At 34.5% G+C, this 25,214-nt stretch overlaps 1 protein-coding gene across 2 annotated transcripts in view; it reads right to left on the bottom strand.

The window, feature by feature from the left end:
• Nucleotides 1–1,880: 1,880 nt before the first annotated feature.
• Nucleotides 1,881–25,214, bottom strand: part of LOC118740917 (afadin-like) — a 167,926-nt gene continuing 144,592 nt past the window's right edge. The window contains exons 7-8 of one of the 2 annotated variants that reach the window (XR_004993197.1): nucleotides 2,510–2,795; nucleotides 1,881–2,447 (exon numbers count right to left, since the gene is read on the bottom strand). Coding sequence is in view for 1 of the 2 variants with exons in the window: in XM_036472670.1 (XP_036328563.1) it covers nucleotides 2,614–2,795 (182 nt within the window). In the remaining variant the exon portion in view is untranslated. Of the gene's footprint in view, nucleotides 2,796–25,214 lie in introns of both variants that reach the window. The other variant, XM_036472670.1, reaches the window with a different exon arrangement.

The following is a 25,214-nucleotide window of genomic DNA, read 5'->3' as shown; positions in this document are numbered from 1 at the left end:
GCAATTTTACGTGCAATTGCACGGTTGGACAGGTTGCTTTCCTTTAGGCCAAAGATTTTTCCTCTCTCGATCTCCGTTAAGGTTTTTCCGCGTCCCATTTTTAACACTAGGTATTGAAAAACCTGCTTAATTTGATATTACTCACTTTATTATACCGTATGACCACAATGCAAAAATTATCTTACATTGTTTTCAAAGGCTACTGAGAAACAACTGAAGTGAAGGTAAACAAGTGTCGCGCTTGCAGGTTCGTAAAATAGGAGAAAAGAGTTATTTACCGTTGACCTGAGCAGATATTTAGAATATGGCCACAGAAAAATTATGGTACGTTAGTTGCCATTTACGCGTATAAGATTTTTTTATGCATGCCACAAAAAAAAAATAATCGTGAAAATTCAAGCGAGGATTATTAAGTGTAGTTAAGTGCATATGCATACATAGTAATAATAATTTGCGCTTACGCTTTACTAAGTGTTTGGCCGAGCTTATCTTCCAATTTGTGGTGTGTCTTGACGTTGCTACACAAGTGAAGGGAGCTAGTTTTCCGCCGCCTCCGAATAGCAAATGGATTTTGTGAGAAGCTTTTTCATGGTAGAAATACAAACGGAGGTTTGCCATTGCCGCTGTTAAAGAAAAAACTTTTTGTCGGACTAGGGATCGGACCCAGGTCCTGCCGCCGTTCCCCTTGCGCTTAAATCGATAATTGCGTGTAATTGAACGCATCTGTAAATCGTTAATCGTCATAAACTAACGGAACCACTTTTTATCTTTGGTTGATGAAGTTTAATGAATGACACATGCGTTTAGATACCGATAAAGGCTCATTGTTGCACAAAAGGCATGAAATGACTTATACTAAGTTCAAACAGAAATAATTTCAACTCGATTTACATTTTAATTGAGCTACCCTTATTTGGTGTCCACACATATTTATGAAAAAGGGTCATATAGTTACAATAGGGTTAAAAATAAAAATTTAACATTCCCAGCAAACATAGTCTCTAATGTAGTTCTCGAATCGAAAATCAGGTTAGAGACCTATGTTAGAATTCGATTAGAGAATGATTAGAAAAACACTAGACATTCGAAACCAATTAGAATTCAACGTTAGAACTCGATTAGATATCTAACCTTTTCTCGACATCGAGAACCAATTCCCCTTTTTGTAGAGAATACTATAATTATCGACAGTTTCTCTAATCGTCTTCTAACAGTCTACCTTTGAGAAACATATTTCATTTTGTATCGTTTTCCAATCGTTTTCTAAGCTTAATGTTTGTTGGGATTATGAAACGGGGTAATTTGGTTTGCGTGGACGTTTTGACTCGATCAAGTCCATTAGCGCTTTAATAGAGTGAAGCGGGCTCATTGCTCGATTAGGCGGCTGCTTGTAACCCCTATTAGACCACTTTAAAAATTATATGCCTATAATGCTCAGCTTATTGTTAGTTGTAACGCAAATGGCCAGGTGCTCCGCTATATTTTAGGGGATTTAGTACACGCAGCTGAATTATCTAATTATGATGGAGATCACCCATTATATTTGATTACATTTTGAATTTCTCATCGTCAAAATTTCACCATCCAGCATCCGCTATTGTCACCAGGTTTGTTTTGAACGAGAAAAAGAAATATGTGAACTCACAATTATTCCGAAATGATTGAAGAGATCAAAGGACTGCTACTTATAACGTGACCAGATTTTTTTACAATCCAGGAGGACAAATTCTCAACATGGAAAACACAAAAACTTAACGGTTCAAAAGTTATAACTGAAATTAAGAGCTTTCATGCACAAAAAAATTTTAAATATATGCATATAATATGCACTCAAAATTCAAAAATTTGCGCTATAAACAAGTAAAATATGCAATTAAAAATATGTTTCCAATAAATTTATTGCCGGTACAAAAATAACATGTTCATGTAAAATAATGATTGAAATGGTTATAGAGGACTTCTAACTACACCGAAATGTTTTTAAACTGATAAAAAGTATATAATAGCGCCCCCTAAAACCATTTTAACCGTTATTTTACATAAAAAAATGATAAGCTTAAGGTTTATCGACGATTAACGATTGTGAATCCCCTAAATAAGTATTTATGTATAAAATTAGTTTATAATTAAGCAAACAGTTACGATCTTGTGTACATAGAAATATTGACAGTTTAATAGTGGTTCAGATGAATGGTTGCATGTTTTAAGTGGATTGTCACCCTGGTGAGGAGCAATTAGAAAGTTTGCCTTTTTGATTCCATAACTCGTGCAACCTACTTCCATTTGGCGGCTGTAATGAATTCCAATACGTCATACAAAGATAGGAAGCTGCACTCTGAAACATTCTGCAGGAATGGCTTGCCGAGTGTGTTTAAGGGCCTCACACTCGCACAGAAAGTGTTCGGACTGTCGCTTTTGAGCCAGGGTCATCGCAACTGCGACAGAACCTGTGGAAGGGAAATCCAATAATTTCAACATGTACTCCAAGGGGCCAGTGCACTGTGCATACTGCAGTAAGTTTGTAGATATCTTCCTTGCTTCCAAAAGAGCTTTGGTTTTAAGTGGGTCGCAGGACACCCTGGTAAACCTCTACGATTTTGTACGGTTCGACCTCTACTTGGCCTTGGGGTGATAACTTTCGCACCTTATTAGTTGGTCCACTGCCTCGTTTCCTGAAATGTCCCTATGTCCCGGGACCGACATAATTTTGTATTGATCAGAGATACAGGCCAGCTCTCTCGTATAGAACTCCACTAGTTGAGATCCAACACAGGTAGAAGAGAGTGCACTAAAGGCTATCCGAGAAGATATTTAGATGAATATGTGAAACAATTTTAAGTAATTATTTTGTCAAGAGCTTTAGCACTAAATTTAAAAAGTTGCAAATCAAAAAATAAAACAATATGTAAAAGCCACTGCTGTGGTTGTAATAAATACTAAAATATACGCATTAAATATGCAAAACAGATATTTTTTGCAAAATATGCAAAACCATGCAGTTACTGCGAAATATGCAAAAATATGCACTAACGATTGAGTGTCATTTTAAAGGAAATTATATGATTCGTAAAGATAACTTACCCATTTCCATTTAAAGATGCCCAATAAAAACATGCACTTGCACGAGATTTCGAGCTCTAGTTATAACATTTTTAGTTAAAACAATCTTTTTTACATGGCAAATTACAAATGCCCACCGATACCTTTAAAAATTGAAATAAAAATTTTTCAAAACGGGAAAATTTCCTTCGCAGTAAATCGGTAATTTTAAGGCCACAAATTCGCTAGGTTAGTTAATTTGAATGACCCTTATATATACATAACTATACAAGAATTACTCATTTAAAGTAATAAGAACAACCCTGTAGGGATAACACGAACTAGTGAACCAGATTTCTAGTTCAGTACGAGTTCTTTATTGCCAAAAACGAAGCAGTCCGATAGTAACTAATTCCGCACCAGTCCAAAAGCAGTGAAATGTGGTACTTTCACTAAACTATTCTATTTTAAATTTTAAAAGCAGGGAAGGTAATCATTATGAGTAAAATAATTTAAACAGCATTTAATCATTATTTTATGTATTATTATTGAGTTTTATTTTTTCGCTCAAACGGAAATAATTATTATTTGATTTTTATTTTTGGGATTACAAATAATGATTATTTTATGATTTTTATTTTTCGCGCAGAGATTATCATTAATTTTCAGTTTTATTTTTCCACTTAAAAATAATGATAATTTATAAAACTGAAAAGGCCATAAAGACGCAGCCTACTGAAATTTTTACCTGAAAAGTTTGGGTCTTATTCCTTTTATAAGGGTGCCTCTCAAAAGGATATGTCGGTTATCACGCTGGTATAGTTTTTGAAATGATTAATAATCATTATACTTAGTGATTCCATAAACAAAGGCCAAGATCCTGAAGGACAATTGAGAAAGGCAATGCAGTTGCAGAAAAAGAGGCATTTAAAAAAAATTGTCAAAATAATTACCACTTTCTCACTAAATTTATTTAAAAATGCAAGCCACCAGTGCTACCTTTTTTTTTTAAGAAAAGACAAAATAAGTTTTTTTATGCAATCCACCACAGTTACGTTAATACAGTCAGTCAATAAAGTTTAGGTACAACGAATTTTTTACAATACGGGCAACTATTATTTTAATATTTTAGTTTTCGGTAATTTTTTATAAAAATATGGTCAATTCTACAACAAAATCCCCAAAAATCAGAGTCCCAAACCTTGTGCAAAATTTAAGAAAATTCTGCAAAATTTCATTAAAATAATTCACTTTCTATTTACGCTCTCTAGAAAAAGTTTTTTAGTCCATTCAATTTTAGTATAATGAAGTGCAAGTGTGAGGAAGCTAGGACTTACCAAACAAAAAAAAACAAAAAAATGCTAAATATCAATGGTAAGTCCTAGCTACCTCAAACTTGCACTTTGTTATACTAAAATTGAATGGGCTAATAACTGAGTACTTAACCTTTTTCTAAAGAGTGTAAATTGCAATACTTGGATGGAAATTCGCAAACTCTGATTTTTAGGGTTTTTGGTGTAGAATTAACCATATTTTTTATAAAAAATTAGGGAAAATAAATTATTTAAAAAATAGTTGTCGGTATTGTAAAAACTTCACTGTACCTAAACTTTATTGACTGACTGTATATCTTATTAAAGTTAAGTACGACAAAAACTTTGGAACTTCATATACATATAAGCTTAAAAAGAACTGAATTTATTTAAAAATCAATATGCTTAAATTTAGACAAGTAAGACAAAGTGAACTAATATTTTTACTTTTAAGCAGAACGCACTTTTTTTTTACTTACTACTTAAGTTTAATACTACTACTACTACTAATGTGGTTTATAAATTTTTAATAAATGCGTTTAAACATTTGTGATTGTATTGTCCTTCCTTCAACCGATCGTATTTAATTTAGAAGGGAAATGTTTCGACAAGCCTGATTAGAAATGTAGATCTAAGGTGACGAATTTATAACAGGTTGGGAAGTATAAAAAATGGATGCATATCGAACTAGATCTCATTTGTCGAATTAGGAACTGGTTTGGAACTAAAGAAAAGGGGATGCAGAACGAACTAGATCTCATCTGTCGAATTTAGAACTGGTTCGGAACTAGAGCCAAAGGGATGCAACGGGGGACAATTGACACTTCCTAGGACATCGCAATGTTAAATTCGCCAGTCGCTAGCATGCAAAAGGGAATTAACGCGTACTAGTCATGGTTCCAAACGCACTAGAACCGAACCAGTTCCGCACTAGTTCGTTTCCCTACAGGGAAGTGGCGAAATTTCCCGGAAAGCAAAACTACTGCAAAACGGATGCAGAGCTGGACGGTTAAAACTCATATGTTGCTAGTTGCGCTGTCATCAATGTTACCCTTCGTTGTCAAAGCTTGCAAAAGATGCTCAAATGTACTTTACTATATTTTTTCGATTTCCCTAAAACCGAGACCCCTAACTAATAGCAAACTGTTTTCGTTTATTTAATATGTAATTATCTAGTTTATGGGGCAACTGCTAAAATATTTCCAAAAAAGTCGTTATTGATAACATTATCTAATGTTATTTTCATACATATATACGTAGGTATAAAATTGAATGCAAAATATAACCATAAAATTTAGTTAAGCTACACTTAACAGCATAAGTCTGCGTACACCATTTCTTTTTTAAATATTTACAATATATTGACAGCTAAAATTAAAAAAAAAAAAACAAGTAAGAAAGTCTAAGTTCGGGTGGAACCGAACATTAAATACCCGGCGCAAGTATTAAATATGTTATTTCACCAATGTATCAATTTTGAGTAAATTAGCGTCCTTAAATTTCGAAATATTGCAGTTTCAAGCATTTCTGAAATTTACCGTCATATAAAAGGCGGCCGTAATTTTAGTCCGATTTCAATAATTTTCAACGTTTTGCTTTTATGTGGCAAGCACAATAAAGTACAGTGCCAAATTTGGAAGAAATTGGTGCAGCGGTTACCAAGTTATACACATGTAACCATAAGTGGGCGTGGCTACGCCCATTTTCCAATAATTTATAATATTATTATTTTTCGTCTTAAAGTTATTGTAAATATCAATTTTGAGTGAATTATCTTCAGTAGTTACTAAAATATCGCAGTCTTCGTATTTCTGGAAATTACCGTTATATGGGAAGTGGGCGTGGTTACAGCCCGATTTCGCCCATTTTCAATACCAACCTACCTTGGATTAACGGAAATCTACATACCAAATTTCGTTGAGATATCTCAATTTTTGCTCGAGTTATCGTGTACACGGACGGACGGACAGACGGACGGACAGACAGACATGGCTTAATCGACTTCTCTGTTCATTCTGAGCATTTATGTATACATTTGTCTATATCTATCTCGATTCGTTATGTGACCAAAATTAATATACCCTTGTGCACAAGTGCGCCCGGGTATAAAAAATGATACTTTAAATATAAACCGTGTTTTCAAACTTTATACAAAACAAAAAAACATTTAACGATTTTTCATCAAATTTTTCGACCTCTTAATCAGATAAAATAAATTAACAAAAGTGGTAAACAATCTCACTTTGAAATGGGGGTGCTATTGATATGACCGATACTGTACCTACGTAAATATATCTCTGAGCACCCGAAATGTGTAGTTAAGCAGAGATTTTTTTTTTAATTTCCAATGTTTTGCATTTCAAATATTTTTGGTTTAGTTCTTATTTAAGTATGTCTCATTTTCCATAAACCATTTAAATTCGAATTCCTAACTGTGCTGAAATCTTGATAGAACTTTAAAACTGTCTTCAAATTTCAAACTTTTTAATCAGAGTTTTTTTCTATAAATATTTCGAGTATTCAGTTTTGTAGCCCATCAAATTTTAGTGTAGTAAAGTGTAACATTGCATCTTAAACAAAAATATTTAAATAGGAGAATACCTACAAGAGCGTCTGTAAAAAGAATTATGAAGAATCAGCGCGATTAATTATACTAAAATTTAATGGGCTATAGAACTGCATACTTATAACTTTGATTTGAAATAGTGATGTTATTATAATAGTTTCTAGAATTCTACTAAATTTCCAACACAGGTAGGGCCGTTTTCTGAAAACCTTTAACTTTAACGCTCACTTCATATTTAAAGGTTGGATTAAAAATAAAGCTATGTCTAAAGTTAAGCATTTCTATTATCGGTTTTTGACGTATGCATGTTGCTTGGTTGTAAACCAATTAAAAACCGACAATAAAATGATTTACTTTAGACACAATTATAAATTTTAATGCAAACTTTAAATATAAAGTGAGCTTTCAAGTTACAGGTTACTTGAGAAAACGAAACGAATTCTGAAATAGGGCATTCTTGAAAAGTTGTTTGAGATAGGGCGTTTTCGAGATTTGTCGATCTTCCACTCAGCAGTCGATATATTCTTATTAGATGCCGGAGAGTCTATGTATTACATTTAAATATATTTTAATACAATTAAAGCTGAATTATCACAAATAAGCATTCAATGTGTCACCGTTTTTCTTATTTTTTCACCCGACTTAGTGTAGAATTTTAATTATAAGTATCACAGAAATACCTCTTACACGTAGCAAATATAAATTATTTTTAAGAATAACGGTTTTAGAAAATGATGGAATAACTGACACTTTATGTTCCTAATTTTAAAGCGCAGTTTGCTTCAAAAAGTATATTAGTACAAAACAAATAGCTCTTTAAACATAAAATGAAGTATTTTTCATTTACAAAATTGTATGCGTGCTAATTTAATTACAGTATTTAAAGAAAAGGCTCTATATTATACTTCTTCGAACCAGCTAAAAACTAACCCCATCTGTTCTAGCCCGGAGGTGACCCTTTTTGAACTATCTAGGAACTGCTGTTATATGAACTGTCTGAGAACCATCTAAGCCAGAGTCCGCTCAGAACAAGTTCAAAAGTTCTGCAAAAAGACAGTTGAAAGCATTGAGTTGGGATAGATGAAGAACCAGTACCCAGATGAGATACCAGTTTCCCTTTTCAGGCTAGCTCAGCGCAAGTTCTGAACCAGTTTGATTTTCTGCAGGGGTGTTCCGTGAACGAATCGACAATCGTATGAAAATATTTTACGTGACTGATCGTATGCATGGCAACATTGGAATTATGACGTACGTTCACTGACGTATCGTAATTTTTCACGGATTGTAACAAGGCGAATTAATATAAGGTGATAGCAGGAGTACAAAAACAAAAACTTACATGTATTTTGTTTTTGCTTTGGCGGCATAAACTGTCAAAATCTGTAAGAGTGTGTGTAGAAATTCAAACAAAATTTTTCAACATGATATCAGAAGCCGTGCGGCGAAACACATACACAAAATCAGCTGAGCTAGTAACACGACCTTATATTAATTCGCCTTGGATTGTAATAGATTCCCGGCGAATTGTTATAGAAATTTTGACAAGTAAATGCCATTTCGTTATTTTTGAACAAAATAAATATTTATTTACCTAACGTGTGAAGAACTGCAAAGCAACAAATATTAAAGAAAATCAAATGGACGCCGAACTACTGTTTTGAGAACAAGTGCAGTATAGCAGCCGTTGTCCACCCTTTTTTACTGATTTTAATGGTGTAAACCATTTTTGGTGCAAATTAATAGGGGCGGAGCTAGAAGGGGGTAAAGGTGGAATTTTCAATATTTTTTATTGTATATCGAAATATATTGTATATCGAATTTTATATATCGAAAACTATTACACCGATTTTCATAATGTAGATATGGTTTGAAAGATAATTGAAAGGGTTTTTATGTATATTTATATATATATTATATATGAAGAAAACCCAGCATTGACCTAGATTATACCATAAAATGCCTCTGAGCTGTAGACTTTTTAAGAAAAAACTCAAAGTCAAACGTGTATTTTTTATGGAAAATCTTCGCACGCCTTAGGCGAGTACTTAATGTTAATATTAAGGGTTCAAATTTTCAGGGACCTTTTTTTAGGTGTTTTCCACAAAATTTCGAGGTAGGAGTGAAAAAAAAACAATAGTCGCAAAAAAATGCCTTAATGCACATATTTCGAAATAAATTAAAAAAAAACATTTTTTAATAAAAATGTACGTTTTTCTAAAAAATACAAAATAAAAATTGAGAATTAACTATACGCAAAAATACTATTTTTAAAATGTGCATAAAAATACCTTTAATTTGATGTATGCTATGTGGCGTTTTGCGTAGGCGGCCTTTAAACATTTCATCTATATATATATAAATGGTGTGAAAAATGTATAATAATTCATCAATTGAGAACGGTTGGGCCGATTTGGCTAAAATATTTTTTTAGTTGTTCGTAATTGCCAGAACGTTTTTACGAAAGAAAATTTTGGGAAACCCCTCCGGGAAAGTCGGAAAATTGGAAAAATCGAAAATAGATTTTTTTGTATGGAATTTTGTGTGCAATTCCTTCGGAATGGCGCTCGAAAATTGTGAATTGTGAAATTCATTGGGAGCATTAGTCACTTGGGAACAATTTTCACCTATGTTTCAGAACCGATTCGAATGAGTGCCGCTTTTTTGGAAAGGTGTTTAGAAGGAGTGCACAAAGTTTTAATTTTTCCGATACGTGCCGCAGGGGTCGAGCTACGCTAAAAAAAATGCTTTTGGTTCGTTGGTAGCCTTTTGCCTAGATTAGCATATAGGATCCATTTTTTCGGTTAAGTGGGCCAGGGACCGATCTATTCGAAAAAGTCTTATTTATGGTCCGATTTGCTTGAAATTTGGCACGTAGGTAGCTTGGTTAACATAAAGGATATTTTTTCCAGATACTGATCTATTCCAAAAAATCTTATTTATGGTCCGATTTGCTTGAAATTCGATACCCGTATTATAGATGTGCGTAGAATAGAATCGAGTCATTGTTTTACAGTTCGAAAGATGTGTGAAGGCGGCCCAAACATGAGGGTATTGGTTATTTCACAATACTTATTACACAGGCCAACAAACATAGGAAAATATTTGATGCAGCAAATTTTAACGCTTTTTTACCGCATTTTTGTGTACTGATTATGAATCCGTAAGCATAAAGTTTCCATCAGATCCAGATTTTAAGAAAAACGAGGTCAAAGTTTCAAAAAGTCGCGTTTTTTTCAATATTTGAGAAGCTCTACGATCACGTATCGTGTAATACCGAATCAGCATTTTTAAGAATCGAGTAATCAGTTCACGGAACACTTAAGTTGAACCCTGAATTACCAACAAATGAGGTAATTCCCTTTAAAAATTTTGTATGGCGAATTCGAAGGGTAATTGGAGCGCGAATTATAAATGAGAGAGCGAACTTCGTAATTGGGGGCCGTGGGAAAGCCATATTAAATATTATTCGTTAAGGCTAAAACGCGTTTACACTGTTCAACTTTCAGAGACGGTTAGTTGAATCAAAAGCTTACATCGTTTAACTGAAAGTTTAATAATGCTAACGCATTTTAAATACAATGATTGTGTACGATTAGGAAATAATAATATTCTGAACGAAATTTTTTGAAAATTTCATCACTGCTATAGAAACTTGAAAAGTAGGACAAGGGGCCAAATTTTTCCTCACAAGGAGGACACAGAAGTACAATATTTTTGAGAAGGTCAAATCGCGTTTGAGGAGGATAATCCTCCTCAAAGGAGGACGAATGGTCAGCTTACCACTTAGCACGAGTAACTTTCGCTATTGTTGTCATAGCATGGAAATGCCCCGAGCTTTGGGGAGTTTTGCTGGTACTTGGCCAGATATAATTGTGAGATGTTCCTTTTACGTTACTTTACCTATAACGACCACACCGCCTCTTAAAACATGAAATTCACCAATTAAAGCGCAAGCGTGGACTGGAATCTTGGCTATTCCAGCCACCTAATCGGTCAAGAAATTTGCGGTCAAGAAATTTATATACTCGAAGCGTAGGCGCGGACTGGACCTAGGCCATTCCAACTGCAAAGGCGGTATACATGCGTATACGGGCTAAAAACTTCTCTCTTCTGTAAACCTTCTCAAGGCAATACCAGTGAAAAAAGATCAGCTATAAAGTATGCCATAATTTTAGAGTATTTCGTCACTAGACGCGAATAAAGGCGCGAGCTCAAAAGTTGACCGCGAAAAAAGACGCGTAAAAAAACTTCAGCGAAGATAGACTCTTAACATGGTTGACGGCGAAGAAAGACGCGCTAAAATATTTGACCGCGAAGAAAGACCCGTAAACTTATTTTCTTTCGCGGTCGACTATGTTTCCGGGTGTAAAAGTATGTAAATTTCCCAGAGTTTTTGTGGAATGATGCTGCAGTAACAGTAATTGTCCAGGTATAAATCTGTGTTTACGCGTCTTTCTTCGCCGTCCACTGTTTTACGTCTTTTACGCCGAGGATTTCCTTAAGCGTCTTTTTACGCAAGAATTTTTTATTGTGTGTAGTGATGATTTGTTCTTATTGTATATAAATAATAGCGAGATTATAAGTTGTATTTGTATAAAAGATAGTGGTGGACAAAGCCTATGCACGCGTCCATAAGCTTTTTCGAGCTTTCTCACCGACAGTAAAAAGCTTTCATGCACAGCAAGAACAAATATTTATTTGCGTTGCTTGTCAGTCAAAGTTTAGCTGGTGAGCAGTGTTATCACTTCAGAAACCAAATTAGTGGTAGATTATTAATAACAAGTAAGAAAGTCTAAGTTTGGGCGGAGCCGAACATTAAATACCCGGCGCACGTATTAAATATATGTATGATTTTCACCTTTCCGAAAGCTACCGCTACATGGTAAGCCGGGGTGTATCAATTTTGAGTAAATTAGCGTCCTTAAATTTCGAAATATTGAAGTTTCAAGCATTTCTGAAATTTACCGTTATATGAAAAGCGACCTCAAGTTTAGTCCGATTTCAATAATTTTCAACGTTTTGCTTTTATGTGTCAAGCACAATAACCATACCGAGTTTGGTACAAATTGGTAGAACGGTTACCGAGATACATATATGTGATCATAAGTGGGCGGTGCCACGCCTATTTTCCAAAATTTTATCATAAACGTATTTCTTGGTAAAGAGTTGTTGCAAGCATCAATTTTGAATAAACTAGCTTTAATACTTACTGATTTGTCGAAGATTTCGTATTTCTCCAAATTACCGTTATATGGGATGTGGGCGTGGTTATTGTCCGATTTTAAAAATTTTCGGCCATTTGATATGCTGGAGCAAGGCTAACAACTGTGCCAAATTTGGAAGAAATCGGTGTAGCGGTTGCCGAGATATACACATGTAACCATAAGTGGGCGTGGCTACGCCCATTTTTTCAAAAATTTATAATATTCTTATTTTTCGACGTAAAATTATTGTAAATATCAATTTTGAGTGAATAATCTTCAGTAGTTACTAAAATATCGCAGTTTTCGTATTTCTGAAAGTTACCGTTAAATGGGAGGTAGGCGTGGTTATTGTCCGATTTTGCCCATTTGCAATAGCATCCGTCCTACGCCCGAAAGAAGTACACGTACCAAGTTTCGTTAAGATATCTCAATTTTTACTCGAGTTATCGTGTGCACAGACGGACGGACGGACGGGCGGACGGACAGACAGTCACCGCTTAATCGATTTCTCTTTTCATCCTGATCACTTATGTATACATTTGTCTATATCTATCTCGATTCGTTTTGCCTGTTACAAACAATCGTTATGTGAACAAAGTTATTATACCCTTGTGCACAAGTGCGCTCGGGTATAAAAACGAATAAGAGGTACAGAAATCTAACAAGTACTTGGAAGAGGAGGTGCTTGCGGAGGCAGGCGGGTGCTTGTGTCGGATCAAAACAAACTCTAAAATAACAAGTAAGAACGTCTAAGTTCGGCGGAGCCGAACATTAAATACCCGGCGCAAGTATTAAATATATGTTTTCCACCTTTCCGAAAGCTACCGCTACATGTTAAGCCGGGGTGTATAAATTTTGAGTAAATTAGCGTTCTTAAATTTCGGAATATTGAAATTTCAAGCATTTCTGAAATTTACCGTTATATGGAAAGCGGCCGTAATTTCAGTCCGATTTCAACAATTTTCAACAGTTTGCTTTTATGTGGCAAGCACAATAACCATACCGAGTTTGGTACAAATTGCTAGAATATATTATCTGATCATAAATGGGCGATGCCACGCCCATTTTCCAAAATTTTATCATAAACGTATTTCTTGGTAAAGAATAGTTGCAACCATCAATTTTGAATAAATTAGCTTTAATATTTACTGATTTATCGAGGATTTCGTATTTCTCGAAATTACCATTATATGGCATGTGGGCGTGGTTATTGTCCGATTTTTAAAATTTTCGGCCATTTGGTATGCTGTACCAGGGTCAACAACTGTGCCAAGTTTAGAAGAAATTTGTGCAGAGGTTACCAAGATATACACATGTAACAATAAGTGGGCCTGCCTACGCCCATTTTCCAAAAACTTTTTAGTATTCTTATTTTTCGTCTAAAAGTTATTCTAAATGTCAATTTTGAGTGAATTATATTCATAAATTATCTTCTAAAATATCGCAGTTTTCGTATTTCTGAAAATTACCGTTATATGGGAGGTAGGCGTGGTTATTGTCCGATTTCGCCCATTTTCAATACCATCCGTCCTACGCCAAGTGCATGTACCAAGTTTCGTTAAGATATCGCAGGTTTATTGACTATTAAAATCTACATTAGGGGGTAAGTTTTCACCTTTCTATCGTTTTTCGGCTGGAAGATATGCGTGTCCAAACTTGACAAATTTGAACAAAAAACTATTTTTCAGAACTGAGAAATTCAAATGTGCAATTCAAATTGTTACTGTAAGAAAGCGTATTGTATTTCGTTATTTTGTTTCTTCTATTACTTAAAATGATAAATATTTATTCATTTAGTGTATTTTGTTTGAAATTATGTGTTTTAAAAAAATTATGTTTAAAAAAACTAAACTAACCTCTGTTATTTGCAAGTGTAATTTTCAAAATCACTTTTTTTAATGCGCAAGCGCTTTTAAATTTGACAGTACTGCAATAAAGTATGTTCCTTCCTTACTAAGAATCCGAGTTCAAACCCAAAAGCACTTTGCGCATTTTTAAATAAATTGATTTTAAAGATTGCACTTTGATTTTAATTGAACACAAAAACATATACTTCTGGTTAAGTTTGATTCTGTTTCATTTCGAACTTAAAGTGTTTATTATTTTGAGGTTGCTCAATGAATAAAAGGCGGATTTATTTCTAACAAGGACTTTAAAATCTTTAGTGAAAAGCGGATTTAGTGCGAACAAGGGCATTAAAAACTTTAGAGAGATCTACAGTAGGAAAACGGGTCGCGCTGACAATTTAGGAGACGTTTTTAATAGACTGATAGTTTCGTTAGACACACTGGATACTTGCTCGCACTTATTGCCAGTCGTGACCAACTGGAGAGCTTTCCTTGCTGAAGCAATGGAGTTACTTAGTAGAACTTGAAGCGAATAATATCAGTTTAACGGGGCGTGGATGGGATTTAGATTCCGACTATGAGGAATAAGTGTCACAGTTTTCATTATATAGTGCTTATCATAACTATAAGCCATCCACATATTGACAAGTTTTGACTTTGTTTTATTATTATTTAATTTTAATTATTTTTTTTTTTTATAAAAATATAGTTTATTTCTTAACAAAAATCGAATAAAGCTGAGGTTCAAACTTCGTAAAAATATCGATGTTTTTGATTAGATATTTAAAAAAAGATTTTTAGTGCAAGTTTGAAGTAGCTAGAACATACCCTTGATTATTGGTAAGTTTTTTGGTGAAGGTGTCGCTCATTTTCTCCATATAAAAAAATCGTCGAACATACTTCGTATGGAAATACGTACGTCCTAGCTATTTCAATCTTGCAGAACATTAACTACAATTAAATGGGTTACAAAACTTCATACCTAAAATCCTTTTAATAATGCGTATCATAACTATACGAGGCCCACATATTGCAAAGTTTTGACTATTTATTTTGTTAACCGACTTCAAAAAAAAGGAGGAGGTTATCAGTTCGTCGGACTTTTTTTTTTTTTTGTATATATGTTACCGCATAATTTTGGGCCACGTTAACCGATTTCGATAATTCTTTTTTCATCGGAAAGGTGGTGCCTCAAGGGTGGTCCTATATTAATCCTTTAGATCCGATAATTGGATCATGAAGAAATTACCGATAATCTTTAATTGTTATATGAGAATTGAAGTCGTTTTGATTTTTGCTTAAAAATTACTTGTTTTTATTTCATTTTAATTATATTTTTTTTTTAAATATAGCTCATTTTTTAATTAATTAATGTTTTCAATTAGATACATTACTAGCTTTTCGATATTTTGTCTGCCTAATTTGTAAGTCTTTTTAAATTTAAAACATAGTGGGACATATTCATAGTCGAATCAAAGACGAAACTAAAAATAATTTCGACTTTTTTGACAAATTTTTCTAAAAAAATGTTTTCAGAGAGCTGAAATTATTTTTACTTTCATCTTTGTTTTGACCATGCATTTAACCCATTATGTTTTACATTGAAGCGTAAATTTTTGTATCTAGTATTTCCTATCTTTTACTATCTAACTGATCTCTTTATAAATGACTTCACCTGTTTCATGCTCTTTCCTAGTGATTACAAAAAATACACACTTTGTTACTGTTATTACATTTTATAGCTTTTAACTTTGTTCTAAGTATTGCGAATTCATTGATAAAACTATCCTCAAATCGAAAGGACTTGTTCTTCCTGATAATAAAATTAGCTGGGGAAATACTCTATAAAAAATTGGCCACTAATGGGTTAAAATATGGTCATCAATCCGTTAAGTCAAAGTCGTAAATGGGTTAAATTATTCAGAGGGTTAAAGCATGATCAGTAATGGGTTAAGACGTCAAAAATTTACTCTTAAAAAGTAGTTCAAGCGAGTCTAATGGAAAGAAAATGATTTCAGAATTTTGAGCACCCGCGAGGCGGCCCCAGTGTGCGTCGGCAGTGGCTGAACGAGCAGAAGAGCTTGCTAGTAGTATTTGTTGGCTTTGAGGAGATGCCGTCAGGTGCTTTCATAATTTCTTTTTACGAACAACGAAAAAACGCCTGTGAAATGTAGAATGACAGCGTACTGAACGAAATATTCAATCAGAAAAACAGCAAAAACATATCCGTTTCAAAACAATTTTCGGTACTAGTCTGTACATACGTTTCTATCGCATACTTAACTGCCATCCCTAAATTGGCACGTCCAGCGCCAAGGAACTGTCAAGAATGTATGAAGCATCCCACAATTATCTGGTGCTAGCGCCGAGCAAATGGCATTTTCATTTTTTACAGGGCGTTACGTGTTGAAGTTGGCTGCTGAAGACGGAAAAAAGAGGAGAGGACAAAAAAGTGAAAAAGGAAACGAGAATAAAAACGAGAAAATGAGAGAACGTCTAAAATTATGCCGCGTTATTTGGGTATAGCGCGCGCTGACACTTGTTGGCATTGCATAACGCAAAGCTTAGCGCTCCAATTCACGGACGGGAGTTAGTGGTCAAAGTATCCGAAAATGGAATCCTCTTTGTTTTCATTGGCCGCATCCATTTTCGGATTTTTTGCTTGGATTTTAGCTTGGAAGCGAAAGAACTTTAGGGCTCAATTTGGTTGCATTTTCAAAACATTTTTGCTTACCAAAAGCTTGATCAAACCAACCACACTACCAACTGAAGATGAAGCTACTAATTTTAGTCCAATTGCACCAAAATTGCAACGCTGCGACAGGCACAGCGTTTTTCATATGTACTCAGCAAACACAGTTTCAAACGTTTGAGAAAAATCTATTTCTCAATTTGATATCAAATGTTTTTCGCAGATGATTCTCAAATTGAAAACGAGGTTTACGTTTTACATAGTTGTGGTCGAGTTAGAGTAGTACAGGAGGTAGGGATTACCTTTACGAGTGGTTATGTATCGAACTCAATGAGCCCGTATGGTGTATAGGTGCACATCGAGCCAACCACGCACTCCATATGCCTGCTATGCGAGAGAGAGTGAGATATGCGGGCAGGCTGATGAAGCGGTAGCGCAAGATGTGACCCTTTTACCATGTATCAATTGGAGGACTCCATTGGAGGAGTCATGCTCTAGCTGCCGTAGGCTGCTGTGCAATGAGCTGGGATTTATTCAGGGTTGCATTCATGCAGAGCCTCAGTGTGGCTTGTAAGCCGTAGCTTACTACCATACCAAAAATTACTCCGGGAGTGGAGTGGGAGCGATGCTTAAAGCACCGTGTGATAGCCAAGCTGGTTGAGCGTTGACCATTGTGATGAGCCAAGCTGGTTTAGTGTTGACCATAGCTGAAAATGCCAGCGACTTATCATTCAGGCAGAGCCCCAGTGTGGCTTGTAAGCCGTAACTTACTACCATACCAAAAATTACTCCGGGAGTGGAGTGGAGCTTAAAGCACAGTGTGATGAGCCAAGCTGGTTTAGTGTTGACCATAGCTGAAAATGCCAGCGACTTATCACTTCACTATAGAGGTGCAAAACTATCGATAGTCAGACCATCGATAGTTTTCGATATTATTTTCAAAACTATCGATATATCGTCGATATTATCGTATTTATATGGTTTTGGCTCAATTTTCGTATGAAGATTTCCTTAAGAATATATTTCGAAACTACGTTTGGATATTATTGTAAACTACTGTACACTTCTTTTTAATTGTTAAACCGTTAAGCTAGAAGTAAAGTTATTGAAAATTTGAAATGAATTGAAATGGAAAAAAATTGGGCATACTGAAATTTTATATTTGTGGTTTTAGATATCCTCCGTCATATATAAGGCATTCATCAAGTAAATTTCAATTTTAGAAGAAGAAACCATTTTTTATCTGAGAAGTAATGGTTTTTATTTACCTTTTCATAAATAGTAAATAGTGGTGGTAGATAATATTGAAAGTTTTGGTATAAATTAATTTGTATCAGTTTTTAGCGGTATTTTAAAAGATGCAAGGTTTTCCGTCATTTTCGAAGGTTGGCATTACTGTTTTAAAAAAGTAGCAACCAAATTTTTATTTCAACTTGGATGTTTAAGAGAAATAAAAACAAAAGAAGAAATAAAACTAAAATAAATACTGAATTACATGTCTGTCGGACTATCGATAGGACCAAAAAACAATCGATAGTAGGGAAAAATAAAAAACATCGATACTATCGATAGTGCCATCGATAGTTTTGCACCTCTACTTCACTAAGTTCAGCGAAGAGAAATTTGAGTATTGCATAAAAAATGCATACCCAATTAAGAACGAGCGAATTACTTTTAAACACAAGTGCGTGTGTTTGTTCGCTGCACTTGGTTTTGGGCGGGAGTTCAATACAAGTGCGTGTATGTGTTCGCTGTACTTGGTTTATGCGGGAAATGCATAAGTCGCTTAAACAATTTGAAATTTATTGATTAAGTGTCAAACGCAGTTCATTAAAAATTATAAGAATACAATTAAATTCAATTGAAAATAAATAATGCATAGAAGAAAAAAAATAAAGAGAAAGCCCACAATTAGTGGGCTTGATGTTTGCGCGGATTGAATAAGCTGCAGCCCTTCCGGACAAATTTATTAGAAATTACTTTAATTATTTCTTTTGTTATATATGTACACCGCAAAGAAAAAATAAATATGAAATATTAATTTCCTATAATAAATTTTACTTCCACATTTGGAGTATAATTGATAAATAGCCTTTGAAATTGATTTGAGAAATAACCATATTTCAAATGGAGATCATACTCCCCTTTTTATTGAGAAATCTGTAATTTTCAAACCAATATCAAATCATATTCAATCGTTTGATATTTAAGCAAGGGCTTTGATTTCAAATCGTTCTCAAATGCCAGGGGGATTTATACTTCTATATACTATATACTTTTATAAATCACCAGAAAATACAGAAAGTTCGCTTCAGATAATACCCTCTTTAATATACATTTATGCAAGTTTTATGAACAGTATAGGGGTATTCTCTGAGTCTCTCACAGCCCTTGCATCGGTTTTCGTATGGGACAGCTTTGCAAACCGTGCAATCCGTGCACCGTGCAAGGGCTTTGCAAGACTCAGAGAATACCCCTTATGTAATAAATAAAAAAACTTTTATTGTTTCTTAAAATGCGTTTTATTTACAAAAAATTAACAAAGAACTTATACATTTTTAACCGTCTTCAACAAAAGGGGAGGTTAACAATTCGTCGGTGTTCAAGGGTGCAACTACTGGTCTTCGGAAGCTCAGTATGTTGCCGTAGGTTGCAACAATGTATTTTCAGTGTAGCCCGAGAAAATAAATAAAGCCACGAAAAATTAATTCCTCGTGAAATATATCTTTGATTTGTTAATTATGTATGTACATATGTATATACATACATGTACAAATATAAGGTAAATGCGAAATATTACCTTTATGGTCTGATGAAGGGCGGAGGTTGATAGGCATCCGTGCTCGGTTGTGATCAAAAATGGAATGCCCGCGCTAGTTTTTGACAACTTTTGTCGAACCCTCAAACAGCGAGCTGTGTTGAGGGGAAATTTGGCTAATTCGGTATAATTATTGGCGGGAAATATAATGCAATTATGTATGCACATGAACATTAGGGTGGTTCATCTTCTTAACGTTCGGTTTAGTCTAGAGGCTTGCTTAAAAAGTCGGAATAAAATCAGAATCTTAAAAAATGTGTGGTATGCAGTTTTGTATTTTTACATTTAATTCTAGTATAATAAAGTGCAAGTTTTAAGTTGCTAAAAAATCGAGTTGATTTTTTAGAATTTTTTTGGTTGAAAGTGTTTCACGTTTTTTCCATACAAATTACAGGGTGGACTAAATAATACCTACTAATTTCACGCAGTAGGCCCATAGTTTGCCTAGCAGTGTGTGCAGTCGCTCCATCTTGTTGGAACCACAAATTAGGATGCGGCTCTGCCGTTGGCCGCAAAAAGTTGCCAATCATTGTTCTGTAAGAAGCCCCAGAAATCGTTTCTGGCGTTTCATCCTTTTTATCGAAGAAATATGGGCCGATAACTTTTTCGGCCGTAACACCGCACCAAATAGTGCATCTGGATGGGTGCAACTGGTGCTGGTATGTTGCCCTTGGATTTTCAGAGCCCCACAATCTACAGTTTTGCCTGGAAATGCGCTTCATCTGACATCAAAACATTACATAAAAAATCAATTTGTGTGGCTTATTGTGTAAATACCATATTGTAGTCGTTGTTGGTGGTCTTGCTGTAAGTATCCATTATGATTTTCCAAGAGATTGACTATAACATGCAGAAAGAAATTAACAATAATATTAAAAAATAAAGAAGTTATACGTGTTTAACATTGGTAAGTCTTATTTGGCCCACCCTGTATGTATGTTCGGCAATTTCCTTTTATATGGAGGACGCAGTCAGCAAAAAAAAATTGTCAAAAATCAATGGCATTTTTTAGCAGCTTAAAACATGCACTACTAGAATTAAGTGGGCTACAAAACCGCATACCATTCTAATTAAAAAGTTTGAAATTTGGGTGGAAATTTGCGAAATTTTATATTTCTTGTACAAAGTTTGAAATCTGAATTTATATGGCGTTTGTTGTATAACCAGCTAGACTTTTATAAAACAATTTATAAACAAAAGACAAATATCCAAAACTGGTCAAAATACCGCACTTCTACTATTTTGTAGACAACTGTAGCTGTCCTGTAGCGGTCACTTATAAAAAGTCCATTGCAGAACACTGTCGCTTGAATGTCATCAATGATCACTGCATGACAAAGTTATGAACGACTTCCATATAATAGGCGTGCGGATTATCCCCAAGTGCTCTAGAAATGAAAAAAGTTTTCGGGTCAAATTAACCGGTTGAGACCAATTGTAATTGATAGCTTACACAGAAATACATTTGCAGTTAATTTTAACCAAGCTTTTACTGATGCCTTCATGTCTTTCGCAAAAATTGGCCGCTGTGAAAAATCAGGTTTTTTGGCTTTTCGACATGAAGGCGTCAGTAAAAACTTGGTTAACATTAACTGTAAATGTATTTCTGTGTAAGCTATCAATTACAATTGGTCTCAACCGGTTACTTTGACCCGAACACCTCTCGAGATTTTTTGGGCATAATCCGCACGCCTATAAACGGAGCCCAAACTCCTGGCCGTACAAGACACTTATGTAAGTGAATGTTATTTCCAAAAAATGCTGAAGTTTATCTTTTTTCGATTATCCTTACGAAAAGATCTTAACCCAATCGAAAATGTTTGGGGAATACTGGCAAGGAGAGTCCATGCTGGCTGAGAAAACTGGATATTTCGCAAGAGTGGAATAATTTGGATTCTAATTTGCTAAAAGCATTGGGGCACATAATTTCCAACGCAATAACTGTCAAAAAAGCTGCTACTAACTTTAGAGTCGACTTTATATGCCCCTTTGTGTTTAAGTATGAGTAAGCTCATATTTGAGTTGATTAAGGTTAATAGAGCACAAATTAAATATTAGATTTAAACAATACTTTCAAGCAGTGTTGCCTCAAAAATTTTTAATTTTTTTTACCAAAACTCTAAAAAAACATTACCAAACTCAGAAAAAACGTATCAAATTTTAAGAAAACATAATAGCCTGAACACATTAAAAACATGAGCTATGTACCACCGCCGTCAAACTATTTTTCCACGTATTCTTATGTAGATAATTATTTTGGCGGCGACAGAGCGACACCAGGACTTTGGTTGTGGCCACCTAAGATGTATTTATATTTTTCGAGCGACAGATAAGATTCTTCTTCTCTTTTTATGACAAACACATACAAATTCATGATGTAGCTGAAGAAGAATGATCGTCTTTTTCAATGTTTTCAGATTATAACAATTTACAAACATTTAAAAGATGTTTAACATATAGTCCTTTACATAAAGTATTTAACATTACTTACAACGAAAACGTTATTTAAAACCATGAAACCAGCATATGTATCGACAAACGATAGATAAAATTTACTTTTACAGTTTTACAGTGACCATGACCTTAGTTGGACGTAGAAGAAATTTCATTTGAATTTGATTCCTAGTTGAGTTAAAAATGGCAACCGAGTTAGAAACGATACAAACCATTTTGCACGAGTTTATAAATGATCCGGCCTTAAGTACACGTAAAATTGCTAAGAATTAAGGATTGCACTATTTGACATTTTGCAGGGTTTTAATCGGTACAAATAAGGCCTGGCAGTTACGAGAAAACCGGGGAGCGCGGGCGTTAGCATGGTCAAAGTAATAAAAACAGTTCTCGGAAGGTCCTCAGTGCGGTTTCGCGAGATCCAAAGTTTTTTTCGTTATGTTGCAAAATCCGTATGGAGATCACAGTTTTTCGTACAAAAGGTAAAGCGGAAAGCTTCATTGAGATGTACTACAGCTCAAACAGCGCCAGACCGAGGCGCAAAGTAGAATTTTACAGCGAAATCCCGCATTCGGGAGTTGTATGAGTTCTAAATTAAAAAATACATCTGCATTGTTATGGACTACGAAAGCTACTGCTTTAAAAATTCAAAATATATTGCAGGTCAAGATTTTTATACTGCTGCAAGTCGTCAAGATGCCCCTGAAAGTTGTAAGCTGAAAATGAAGTCCAAATTTCCAAAAAACCACAGGGTTTGGCAAGCTATTTGTTCCTTTGGCGGTAAGAGCAGCGCTTTTTTCCCATCCGGCACAATGAATGATCAAGTTTATCGGGATGAATGCCTGAAAAGGCGTCTTCGGTCATTTATCAATAGATAAGGAGTAGGCCACTGTTCTAGGCGGACATGAAAAGCTGCCACTATGCCAAGGACAAATTGCCGTGGTATAATGCAAATAACATCAATTTTGTACCTCACGACTGCAATCCACCCAATAGCCCAGAGCTACGTCCTATTGGGGAATATTGGTCAATTGTCAAAGGAATCTTGAAGAAACCAGGTGAAACAGTGAAAAATATTGAAGAGTGCAAAACATAGTAGTTGTGCGCATCGCGTAAAATCGATGATGCAGTCGTGCAGAACATGATGGCGCGTGTGCGATGAAAATACCGATCACGTGCATATGGAGCAAATAATAACTAATATTTTAACATTTTAATAACATCTAAACTTCCAAGTTATATAATACAAAAAAAAAAATAATTTCAAAGCCTTCTAGTTTGTTTCTGGTAGTAATTTCTAAGTGTCGCAGTTTTGGTGTGTTCACCCTTTAGTACAGTAAAGTTATTTTCTTTCACCACTGGTTTCAGCAGGAAAAAATGATCCAAGAACCTGATTTATGGGACTGTAGGGGTTGTGGTAGCCGCCGTATTGGGAAAAATTGGTGGTTTCTTTAAATAGCTATATTGCACACTCATACTAAAAGTTCTGTGTTGTCAAGGCAAATTGTAACGTGAAAGGGCCCTTAAAATTTTTGGCCCTCGTTAAGGTGCAGACACATCCATTCATATGTATATAAGCAAATTTTTTGTTTTGTGTAATTGTAAGGATAAAAGTTCTAAATTTTTATAAATAATAAGTTAGTACTAAAATCTTAAAAGACTTATGTTGAACACAAAATTACCAAATTGAAAAAAAATTACCAAATTCCCAAATTGGTTGTAAAAAAAGAACATTACCACTTTTGGTAAAAAATTGCCAAAGCGGCAACGCTGCTTTCAAGTATTTTTTAATTCCTAAAATGATTATATTTGGATTTATTTGGTTATTTCACTTCATGCCAATTTTGCAATGGTAATAAAAATCACCCCATCTAAAGGGAGTTCCCACTATGTAGAAGTCATAGAAGAAGTTTCTTCATATCTCTTTTTTTACGAATACTACACAAATGTCTGTAGTGGATTTATACACTCAGAAAAAACATTCCTTGATGCTAGGAAAAAAGTATATTATTCCAAGGAAATATTACCTTGAAATGGCTCCAATGACATGGCTGCCTTAATATGAGTAAACGATTTCACTAAGTTTAAGGAAAGCACAATTCCTTAATTTTTAGGAAAAATTTACTTGCCACCCGTGAAAGGAATAAGTATGTAATTCTGCTCGCGGCACTCAAACAGTGGCAATGGCGGACAGAGCAAAGCTCTGGAGTGCTAGTCGAGAGATGCAAGGTTCGAGTCCCAGAGCAGATTTTTTTTTTTAATATTTTATTTATTTTTTTACTGTAATTTTTTAAATTTTATTTAAAAAACAAACTTATCTAATTTATTTTTTATGGTATTTGAGTATTTAGGTTTTTCCATATATGAAATTAATTTTACAATTTGTAATTTATATGTAAATTGAAATAATTGACTTACTTTACTCTAACCGGATTCGAACCTGCCATCTCAGAACCAGAAGCAGTAGTCTTCACGCGACGATATAGCCGATATTTGGCAGGAAAGCAATTAACTTTGTCTTAACAGCACTGACAAAATTCAAAATTATTAAAAGAAGTTATTACTTATATTGAGGAAATTATTACTTATATTGAATAAATTTACTTCTTCCAATTAATGACGCCCTATTCTTAAATTATATTAAGGAAAAAACAGTACCTCGAAAATAAGGATACTGTTATCTTGATTTAAGGAAATGTTTTTTTCTGGGTGTAGGTTGCAATGAAGTACAGTCCCATACTTTAACTTGGGAGCTCTTCACACTAACCAAACTCGTTTAGAAACGAAAAGAGCTATTATAATAAAATGTTTTGATGTTTCTGATAAGAAAACGTTTCATTTATCTATATATGTAAAAATGATATGTTTTTCGTATGACCGCGATGCCTGACCAAACAGAGCAATTGATTCCGATTCTGTAAAAAGTACTTTTTTGGAACTTCTGTGTGAAAGGTTTTTCAATAAAAAAAATTTAACTTTTTGTTGTTGTTGCCAAAAATGAACAAAGCTGAGACATCACGATTGCACAATTTCATAGAGTTTTATGTGCATTGTATGCATTTGGAACATATGTCGGTACCTTGAAACGAAATATTCCTACTAACAACGTACTCGCTAGATGGCGCTGAGGTCGGGATATTCTTAAAAACTGAATTTACTTGCCGGTTTGGCTCACATTTAGAACACATCTATACTTACACTTATAGGAGGCGCTGTGGCCGAGATATTCCTAAAACAGTTATATACTGGGAAAAGGATAGATATATCTACTATATATTTGTGGA

This window comes from Rhagoletis pomonella, unplaced genomic scaffold, assembly GCF_013731165.1.
Source record: "Rhagoletis pomonella isolate Grant_MI unplaced genomic scaffold, Rhpom_1.0 Rhpom_scaffold_00006, whole genome shotgun sequence".
Lineage (NCBI taxonomy): Eukaryota > Metazoa > Arthropoda > Insecta > Diptera > Tephritidae > Rhagoletis > Rhagoletis pomonella.
The sequence above is the reverse complement of the archived record's forward strand: the minus strand, read 5'-3'. Positions and strand labels throughout refer to the sequence as shown.